Source organism: Cicer arietinum, chromosome 6 (genome assembly GCF_000331145.2).
Source record: "Cicer arietinum cultivar CDC Frontier isolate Library 1 chromosome 6, Cicar.CDCFrontier_v2.0, whole genome shotgun sequence".
Lineage (NCBI taxonomy): Eukaryota > Viridiplantae > Streptophyta > Magnoliopsida > Fabales > Fabaceae > Cicer > Cicer arietinum.
The window spans coordinates 21,118,032-21,129,152 of record NC_021165.2 but is presented as its reverse complement, the minus strand read 5'-3'; the positions used below and the strand labels follow the sequence as shown (position 1 = coordinate 21,129,152).

Genomic DNA, 11,121 nt, shown 5'->3' with positions numbered 1-11,121 from the left:
ATATATATATATATATATATATATATATATATTATAGTTATGTTTGAGATTCAATTTTGAATTATGATGTATATAAATATTAAATGTGGGACAAAATCAGCACCACCTTTAGCGATCATAAATTAATTATTTTGAAAAACTTCAAAAGATTATGACAAAAACATTTAATTCTAATTCTAATAATAAATAAACGGTCACGCGGGTGTGCAAGGTCTGCAGGGAGGAGAGAGCACGAGTGCAACCACCGTATAAGACTTAAAAAGTGTACCAGATTAAATAAATTTAATATAATGCATTTGAAATTAATATATTTTATTATTATTAATAAACATTATAATCATATTCACGTAGATATACTAGAAAAAAAATTATGGTTAAAATATTCATAATATAATACACACTTTTTTTTTCTTTCTAATATTACTTTATCTTAATATAATAGATGTAATTTTATAAAATTGGAGGTGTATATGTGCACACTATGGCCTGGGTCCGCCCCTATATAAAACATAGTTAGGTTCAATAATACCATTTTCAATAACTGTGATAATTACTGTTATTAGTTCTATTGAATAAAATTTATCATCGGCAAAAGCAGTGTCTTATAGCCTGTCAAAAAAAAAAATATAAAGAAAAAATGTCTTATGCTTTATAGTTTACACACAATGAGTTTAAAAAAAGTCAACACAAAAAATTGGTACTTAACTTAGCAGCTACCACCGGTCGCAACCACACAAAAAATTGCACGCGTTTTCTGAAGAAAAATGCGCGTTTTCTACTAAAGGAATTGAAAGTCAAAGTTGTGTCTATAATAATATTCCATGTATTTTTCTTTAATTCTGTAATTATCAAACTTTTATAGTGATAAAACTAAAATAATTTAATAATTTATATACAATTTCAATACCATTCCCCCTCATATTGGTGTGTTAAAAAGTATTTTGATGACAAATAAAAATTATTTTACATATTCCCCACATAAAAAAATAATTTATATACAATACGCCAAAATAACTAAGTTAAATTTTGAGGCATCAGTTAAAAATAATGTAAAAGCAAATGTTGACAAGATCTTAAACTGGTAAGAAATGGAATTTACAAACTGAAAATAAAAAATATTTAAAATGAGAAAAAAAATAAAAAAAAATTATTTCAACATTTCTTTTACTATAAAAATGCAAAAATTAAAATTATCTTAAAAGTTTGACTGAACTAGTTAAATGTTGCATGATGGCGCAAATTCAATTCACAATTTCTCTGCGAAGTAAAACCATGCAGAGTGGAAACCAAAGAAGCAAAGTATACTATAGACAATTTCAAAAAGGTACATAAGTTATTCAATTAACTACCACAAATGGTACAAAAATAATAGAAAAAGTCAATATGATTGTAATCCATATTATGCGACAATTCATCGGCCTGATAAATCTACCAACATCATCCTTTATAATTTAGTGAATATCCTTTAATACATAATTAGTATGAAAATAGTACCACTTAAAAGTTAACACATCGATAATCAATTCCAAATAATATTAGTATAAATTTGACGTAAATAAAATTCATTTTATGTTAAAATCAATACAATTAACTATTTTTTAAAATTTGTACATAAATCAAACAAGACAATTACAATGAAATGGATAAATATTTTGTAGAATTACAAACACTCTTTTGTTGTGCACAAATACAATAATACTACTTTTTTTACCAACGGAAAAATTGTCAATTACCTCTAACGAAATTTAAATTATCAAAGCCTATTCTCCGGAAACAAAAAGTTTTAGACAAAATAATTAAAAATCAATACTTAATTAATAAATTCTAAAAACAAATAAAGTATAGTATGAATCTCATAAATGATACAATCAAATATTAATAAATTACTAATCCCATAATCCCATAAATGATACAATCACATATTAATCCCATAAATAATCAATTAGTATTTAATAAATACTAAAAATAAATAAAATATAGTATAAATTCCATACATCAAAATATAAATTGGATCCGCGACATATATTGTGCAGTGTATTTTTGTCTATTTTGCATTGCAGTTGCAGAAGATAACCATACCAAAGTTGTTGTAGAAATATTACACTTATGTTCCACATGACCCAACCCGGTGAAAATGTGAATCACCTGAAAAAAATCCATAAGGTCTAGTTCCTACGAAATTAATAATAGGCGATAATTCTGAAAGTTTTGATTGTTTTTTATTTATGGATGAAAAATTGATTAGGTTTGATTGACTCGTCCAGATTAACTACACCAGTCAATAGCAATGTATTAATGCTATAGTAATAATTTACCAAATCAATACTTCAAAAGAATAAAATTGATTGCATTTTGATTTACCCGAATATAATTATTATTAAATTGATATCATTTATTAATTTTCTTAATGTTCAATCGAGTAAAAAAAGATATTTTTTGTCTTTTAAAATAATTTTACATTTTACTTCATATTTTATTTTAATCTATTAAATTATAAAAATTAAATTTTTAAATTCTTTTATTTTATTTTAATCCTTCAAACTACAAAAACAAAACACTTTATTCTTTTGTTTTTTACTGCAATTTATTCCTTTTTATCGGCTTTTGTTTTATGTTTGTCAAATGTTTCTCACACTAACATTGCAATTTGCAATTTTGATAATTAGGTGTTTGGATTACAAAGGAAACAAAGAAATAAATATAGAAAATATTGACATACTCAAACAAAAAATTGATGTAAAGACTAAAATATTAAAATAATTTAAAAGATTGAAATACAACAAGAACAAAATTAACATTTATAAAAACTAAAATAATTTAAAAAAGATAAAAACGATACTTAAATCTAAGTAGATTTAGACTGAGAATCTTTAATAATTCAAAATTTATAATTGACCGATTATAATAAAACTTATTGTGTATATAAATTAAATATTTAATATAATAAAAACAAAAAACAATTAAGAAATTTTAACGAAAAAAATAAAGAATGTTGCGGTGACAAGTTGGTCTCGTGTTCTGCGGAATAACATCGACAGACACTACAAAACGGCAGTGTATAAAAAGAAAATGTGAAAAATCCCACTGTTAATGCCTTCTTCCATCTTTCCACATTACAATAATAATGTCAAAAGCGACGTGTTCCTCCTCTTGTGAGAAATCATCGTGAATTAATTATTATAAAAGCTGTAGTATATTGCAAGGTCAAAAACCTCCCCAAATAATTCCTATTTATATTTGGTAGGTATAAAATACCACTACTGAAGGGATCCATCATTCCCATTCCCATTCCCAATTCATGGCACCTAACAAGCTCAATCCCTCGGTAATTCTATTCCTATTCTTCTCTTTTTCCTCCTACTGCTAGGGTTTTTCTTTTTCTTCTATTCTGTAACCTGTCATAGCGTAATTCAATTGTTTAATTACAAAATCTATATAATCAAGATGCTCATATATTACTTCATATTTAATATTTACTTTCATTCCCTTACTGTTATTTATTTCATACAGTTGAGTTTATTAAATTCCATGACTGTTACTACTTCATACTTTTGTTCTCTTCTTTATCGATTCTTTTAAACTGTTGCTGCATATTAATTAATTTACTGTTTCTGATGGATAATGTTTCACAATTTCTCAGTGTGAAGTGTTAGTTACAATTTTGTTTCTTGGTTTTTCTGATTTCCTTCATGGAACAGGGAAATTCGAGTTTGTCGTCAGGTTCGCAAGCAGAGAATGGTTTTATTAGTTCTTTTTCTCTATTTCCCGAGAAAGCAGTGCAAGAACTTCTTCAATCTCCTATCCAGGCGTCCGACGATCATCTTATTGAGTTCTCTGAAGCTTTAAGAAGTATGATTGATCATATTTTAGTTGAAATTATTAAATATCAACTGCAACAAGATGTCATCTTGATACAGAGATATTTTATCCTTATTTTGTATTGAAACTACTTCTTCTAGCCGTTGCGAAGGCCCTCAGGAAAGTTGCTGAAGGAAAAGCTTCTGCTCAAGCTGAGGCTGCTGAATGGAAACGTAAATACGAGTTGGAGAGAACAAGGAATCTACAGTTTGAAGACAAAGGTTTCTAATAATTGAATTACTACTTTATTTTGTACTTTTATATATATTGTAGCAGTTGTTATTGCGTGAGAATTGGAAAGTTTTTCATCTGATTTTTACTTAACTGCAGTCCTCCTCTCTGTTAACTTGTAGATTGTTGGGCAATTTATTTCTTTTGATTGCTTCATTTCAATAATTTACTATTTCTGTTACTTTTGATTTTATATGTTTTTTAATTTTGTATTCACCCAAAATTGCTTTTAGGTATTCTATTATTGTGTAAAATCTCTTGTTTAATGCGATGCAACTTTTGTCGATTTGTGGTTGGAATTTAAGTTTTTGTAGCTGGAATTTATCGTATTGCTGTCTATCCTCCTCAAAGGGATTTTCTGGCTTCATTTTTTTTTATATAAATATCCAAAGCATTATAGTATTTCATTTCTTCTAAATAAGGAGTGTTTAGTTTGTCACCTATTTTTTATCTATTGAATTTTGAAGTACTCACTTGCTTGGCACGATCTTGTCCTTGAGGACTACACCTTTCCTAAATTTTTTTACTTTCAGGATTTAAGCTTCTATCATTCTCTTTATTTATGACTATACATTTAATTTTTTACAGAGAAATCATGCCCTGAGCATCGGACTGATCTTGATGATGTGAAGACAAATAACCCCGCCAAACAACCTATATTGTACAATAAAGCTAATAGTAATGGGAAGTCTGAAGAATGTTGTTCAAAGAATGGTATTTGTTCCCATGAGGTGCTTAGGGATGGGAAACCCAATTCCAATTCTAAGATGGTCAAAAAGGTATTTTGTAAATTCCTGGTTGAAGCAAAATATGTTATTAATATATGATCCCATAAGCCTGAATAGATCTCTCTGCAGAACAGCACCAGCTGTTAAGCCTTATGGCATTAAATACAAAAGAGAGCTATAAGAGGATAATAACTGTAAATGTTATTACTGGTACAATATTATGGTAATTACTATTGAGTTTTATGTATCTTCGTGTTTGAGGAATTTCTCTTACCAAAACCTAATCCATACTCTTGTGGTAATTAGCTATACTTATTGTGCCTATAGATAATGTTAAAATTACCAATTCAATGTTACTGTAAGCGATTTTTTTTTGAGACAGGCTTCTTTTAAACTTCAATGGTGCTGCAAAGGTGAGCAAAGTGATCAGCACAAACATGACATTGTCTCTTTTGAAAGAGGAAATATAACCACAGCAGAGCGCAGTAGTAAGCAGGTATCTCTTTTATTTCTGAGGAGGACTTTTACTCTATTGCTTCAACAATTATTTTGCAACCCATAAGCATGCATGTCTCTTCTTAAAGTTAGTTCTCATGCCAGCATTAAACTTTCCTTTGTTGTGCGTATATGTGTTCTAATTGATATGCCATCTTTATTCCAGATCTCTTTGAAATGGGAGTCATGCCCACAGACAGTGCTCATATTGAATAAACCAAATTCAGTTTCAGTTCAAATTCTGTGTGCTGACATGATTAGGTGCTAATCTCATAATTTGTTTATCACTTTCATATCTTCCAAAGTCAAATTTTCTTCCATTTACTTATAATATGATGCTGACTTGAGCCTTAGACTCTTCACAAAATAGTGGAACATATTGTTGTGTAATGGAATTAGATAGAAGAGTTCACAAGCTATTTTATTTTAACTTCCAGCTGCTGCAGCTCTCTTTCATCTTTCTTTCTTAATTGTTGTTAGAAAGGGTTAGAAGTCTCATAACATTAAAGCCAAGAGCACACTGCTTTGAGTTTGTAATCCATTCTGTATGAAGTTGGTGTCTAAGACTGAAGATTTTTTCGTTTCAAGTTTTACGTTTCATTAAACTTAATATTTAATACTTACATCCATCCCCAGCCTTTGTATCCTTCCATGTATTTGTCTTTGGTATCATGTAATTTCTTCATTTTGATTTTACCTTTTCTGTGCATGTCAGACCTTAGTTAAATGGTTTTGCTTGCTTGTTTATCATTCCCAGATGGTTGAGGCAGCAAAAGAAACTACACATATATGTGGAACCGCGTGTCAAGGTGGATCTTTTGACAGAGTCATCATACTTTAACTTTGTAGAAACATGGAGTGATGGTAAGCAATCAAATATTTTATGTTATAAAATGATACTCTTCACTTTGATGTACTTCGCAAAATTGTGCAGCTTATGCATTGATGTAGTTTTTGGAAGTATTGCCATTCGAACTCTTTTTCTAGTGCTATATTTGTGGATTCATTTACCTGAGAACCTAGTGAAAATAAGCAAAACAGTAAACTGCCAAAGGAAGTTGTGTTTACTTCTGTTGACCCCTTATTTAAGATTATATCATCTGTGAAAAACATGCATTAAAGCACTACCTCTTGGAGGTTCCCAATATATACCAAAGTAAATGGTATGGATTAGTAGTCAACCTTTGGCACAAACCTTGTGTAGTTGTTGTTTCCCCAACATTCATGTCCTTTATAATTCGAGTGTTTAGTGCTTTCTTCTTTTAGAGCCTCCACAGGAGACAGCTTTTATTGGCACCCAATAGTAGTTTTTTTGTAAATCATTTAGACCATGAGTAGGTATTGTGTTTCCTTATGTATCTTTCTACCCCTATGATTGACTACCCTGGTGTAAACCCAAGTTTGTTGTCTGATATACAGATGTAACAGATCTCTTGTCTTAGTTTTAATAATTCTTTGGTTGACTATTCCTTGTTGCTTTCAAAAGCAAACCTTTTCAGTTTCTAACTTCCATTAGCTAAATCACATTACTTATTTATTACAAAACAGTGAAATAGATAGAAAGCATTTTCCTGAAGGCTATTATGAGCCCAATGAAACCTAGAGTGCCATACCTTCTATAGGTTTCAAATTCACGACGGGCTATTTTGGGAAGACAGCATCCAAATATGAATACTTGAAAATGATTTATCATTATTGTTGCCATAGTTTTGACAGTTTTCTCTTTTCTGTGCTTAGGTAGTATCATATTAATTTTATGTTTAGAATTTATTGCAGCAATTTGATAGGACATAAAGCTAAGATTACTAGAGTTTAGCTGATTATTGATGGGCCCAAACCAATCATTTACTTGAGGAAAATAATATATTGTTGTATCACAGCCTCCTTGTCTGTTTTAAGATAATGATTTTCGCTGTATGCATAATGCAATATCTTGTATTATCTTTTTAGTTAACTATAATATTTTAGGGGTTCTCTACTTTTATTATTCTCAAAACTGGAATTACTTGTGAACATCAATTTTTTGCTTGTAGATAAGGAAATTTTGAAGCTGCACACTAAAGTTGACCTTGTGATAACTCTCGGCGGAGATGGCACTGTTCTGTGGGTATGTGAATTCTTTTTAAATTAATTTTCTATTGGATGGCAGCAGTCTAACTTTCTAGGTGAAACTTATTAGTTTTGTCATCTAAAGTAATAAATGGTTAGAAGCCACAGAATAACAGAAGCATTTGCCTAAATTTTATTGTGAACAAGACAGGAAGTTGCACACCAATGCACCACAAGTAAATCTTTCGGATTTCCGTTATTTATCCATACCACTGATGAAGGTTAAGCATTTTTTAACCGCTGATCTGTTTTACTGTTAACAGTATATACTACTAAACAGTAATACGTTATTCAGTGTGAATGATTCTATGCATTGAGATATAAATGTGGTAGATGAGATACCATGTTCAAGGAAGTCTGAATCATGCATCATATAAATAATATATCTTTCAACTTCATTCAAACTAATAGTAATATATCACTAAAAAGTAAAATTCCTTTCTTTCATATAAAGAGTTTAAGTTTGATTTAATTAACATTTTTAATCTTGGGTTTTCATCCGTTTTTAATTTTGAAATTTCAATTTCCATTAATTGATGATTGTTGGACTAAGGATGAGCCACCATCACTGGTCAAATAAATCTCTGTCCGTGGAGTACTCATTGTTAAAGAGTTTGGTTACTAAATCTACTACAATAATTTGTTTTACATTACTTATGCTTATATGTGTTGCACATATTACATTGTTTTGTGATATTGATTATTAATTTATCGCGTTCCACATGCAGGCAGCATCTATGTTCAAAGGGCCGGTGCCTCCTATTGTCCCCTTTTCTTTAGGATCTCTTGGATTTATGACTCCTTTTTGTATCCTCCAACTATACGTAAATGTATATTATTTATTTTTATTAATATCCGTTTTCATTTTTTATTGGAGTCTGAACTTAACCTTCCTTCAGATAGTGAAAATTACAAAGAGTGCCTTGACTCAATTTTAAAGGGCCCCATCAGTATTACATTACGGCATCGCTTGTTATGTCATGTTATACGAGATGCAGCTAAAAATGAATTTGAAACTGGAGAACCTATACTTGTTCTAAATGAGGTTACTATTGATCGTGGAATATCATCTTACCTCACAAATTTGGAATGTTATTGTGACAACTCCTTTGTCACATGTGTGCAAGGGGATGGACTAATCTTATCTACAACATCTGGCAGTACTGCGTATTCTTTGGCAGCTGGAGGATCAATGGTCCATCCTCAGGTACTTTCTTGACGAGCTTCTTGCTCTTATGACTTTACTGCAGAATTTAACTGGTTTTTTTTTTTCTGCTTTCTAATTGACAGTGAATGTCTCCATCAGTAAATTTTAACATCTACAATGTTGTTGAACTACTTTTGAATTACAAGTTTTTCCTGGAAGCGTTTGTTTTGCTGTTTACATGTTATGTTTCTCATTCTTTTTTACTCGCATAAGATTTTACGATGAAAATTTTGGTCAATCTTTCTATTAGAGCTACTTTTTTATCCAAAAAATAGATACTGAATGTAGCATTCAGCTTGATCCAAATGTTTCAAATACATAACAATTATTGGAGTATGGAGTAGGAAATTCATATATGGGAAAGAAAATTAGGATTATGGAAATGTATGGGCTGGGTGCCCTTAGGATAATAACTTAGTATTTGTGTTAAGTTAGGATTATTTGGACCGGAGGGTTCTTCAAGAACAATAGGCCTGTTCTTTGTGTTCATCAGCCGAGATTTAGGAGTCATTTGAGTTGTTAAACCTTCTGTTGCTCATAATATGCTAGAGAAATTTGACATGCATCCTGTTAGCCTTTTGTCTATTTGTGAAAACCTTTCGTCTAGATCTATCTGTTGCTATTTGCAAATGGATATGGCAGTTGCAGACCGATATTTGCAGCCTCTGGCTCTGAAAGTTGAGCCCGTAAGGGTCGTGGCCAAGTTGTGGGCTATTGATTAACCAACCATGGCATGTGAGGCCGGGCAGACCACTGGCTCCCGGGCCCTTGGCTGAGGCAATAGGGCCTATTGGCTTCAGTTGTCTAGGGCAATGTTGTATGTGACCTGGTAGATATTCCTTGGTATTCATTTATGTTACTGGCTTGTCAAGCATTAATCAAGCGCGTGGCTAATTGTCTTAATGGAGATGATGTCGCTGACCAATGACCATTAACAGCTTTATCAGGTTGGGCATAGATTGCCATGAAATTTGCAATATCAGCCTATTGGATTTGACTTCCATAAAGGGAAGAGTAGGCTTACTCTTGTTAGATTGGATGCTGCAGCAGCTGCACCCAATATTTGAAGAGTTGAAGGGAAAATGCACTGTTAATGTAAACTATTTTTACACTGACATCTAATCAGAGTCCTCTATTTTCCCACATCAGTCTAATCTTGTAAATGCATCTTGAAATTTATAATACAAAGTGACAAAATAGTGGGTTCCTATGAAAGTCAGTATAAAACAATTTTATACTATGAAACCGGTTTATATTGACAATGCACGTCCCTTAACTCATATTTTAAACCCTCTCTCGGACCATCTACTACAACTTTATGAATTAAGTGTGTACTATAAAACTGAGTACCTTCAATTATATTAAAATAAAATAGATATGTTGTATATCCCAAATTCATATTTACACTAATTACATAATTGAATCTGATTAACAGTTGTTATTTTCCTGTTCATTAAATACAGAATCTTCTCTACTCTCTTACCAATGGCTGTATATATGTTATCAAGTTACATTCACTTTACTCTTACAATGTCAGAATTCAGTTTATTCCATGTTTTATCCATATATGCACCTTAATTTGAAACTTGGTCTTCAAATCTGCAGGTTCCAGGTATTTTGTTCACACCAATTTGCCCGCACTCCCTATCTTTTAGGCCATTAATATTACCAGAGCACGTGACTTTAAGAGTGCAAGTACCATTCAATAGCAGAAGCCCTGCATGGGCATCATTTGACGGCAAGGACAGGAAACAGTTAGCACCAGGAGATGCATTGGTGTGCAGCATGGCACCTTGGCCTGTTCCTACAGCTTGTCTGGTTGATTCTACTAATGATTTCTTGCGCAGTATTCATGAGGGTCTTCATTGGAATTTGAGAAAGACACAGTCATTTGATGGCCCACGGGAATCATAACAATCTCATTGTCTTTCTTACTTTATTGGCAAAACTATAGTAATTGAAAGTTGACATGTCATTTGTCAAGGTATACGAAACGGGGTGCTGTAGAAACTATAGAAGTAACTAATAATTTTATGTACTTTTCTTCCTTATATTAATAATAAGTAATAATAACTTATTACATAGCTAGTGCCCACCAATGATGGTGAAAATAGAGATTGAGTCGTGATATATCAGGTTACTCTTGTTGACATGAGAATTGTAACTAAAAACTGTTGAATCGATAGATTCTTCTTACATTTACAATAACCTTAATGAGTGTTTTCTGTTAGAACACCTCTATTTGTGGTTGTTAAGATAAAAGGATTGAAAATTGAGAAGAAAGGAATTGAAAGGATCAAAATGAATTATTACTTGCTGCTCAAGTATCAGAGCCAACACATAGTTTTATATCAAACAGTTTGCATAGTTCAATTAAAACTAACTTCTTAACTTCCATAACTGTTTCTAACTTCCTCTAACTAACATTTATGAATTACACATTTAATACTCTTCCTAATTTAAAAATTATTCTAAGGATGTTATCCCAATCTT

At 31.1% G+C, this 11,121-nt stretch overlaps 1 protein-coding gene across 1 annotated transcript; it reads left to right on the top strand.

Moving 5' to 3' along the window:
• The first annotated feature begins 3,166 nt into the window (after positions 1-3,166).
• Positions 3,167-10,710, top strand: LOC101504091 (NAD(H) kinase 1). The gene is made up of 11 exons (XM_004505583.4): positions 3,167-3,325; positions 3,699-3,849; positions 3,960-4,079; positions 4,678-4,868; positions 5,200-5,313; positions 5,479-5,573; positions 6,070-6,176; positions 7,346-7,419; positions 8,150-8,228; positions 8,321-8,628; positions 10,234-10,710. Exons 1-11 carry the CDS (start codon positions 3,299-3,301, stop codon positions 10,540-10,542), a joined length of 1,575 nt encoding a protein of 524 aa, XP_004505640.1. The 5' UTR covers positions 3,167-3,298; the 3' UTR covers positions 10,543-10,710.
• Positions 10,711-11,121: the final 411 nt, after the last annotated feature.

What these genes read in the sequence shown, in the direction of transcription:
- LOC101504091 (XM_004505583.4), top strand. Translation starts at nt 3,299, where the DNA reads ATGGCACCTAACAAGCTCAATCCCTCG. An exon ending in GTTCTCTGAAGCTTTAAGAA is followed by an intron (nt 3,850 to 3,959) that starts GTATGATTGATC and finishes TACTTCTTCTAG; the next exon opens with CCGTTGCGAAGGCCCTCAGG. An exon ending in CTGTGTGCTGACATGATTAG is followed by an intron (nt 5,574 to 6,069) that starts GTGCTAATCTCA and finishes TATCATTCCCAG; the next exon opens with ATGGTTGAGGCAGCAAAAGA.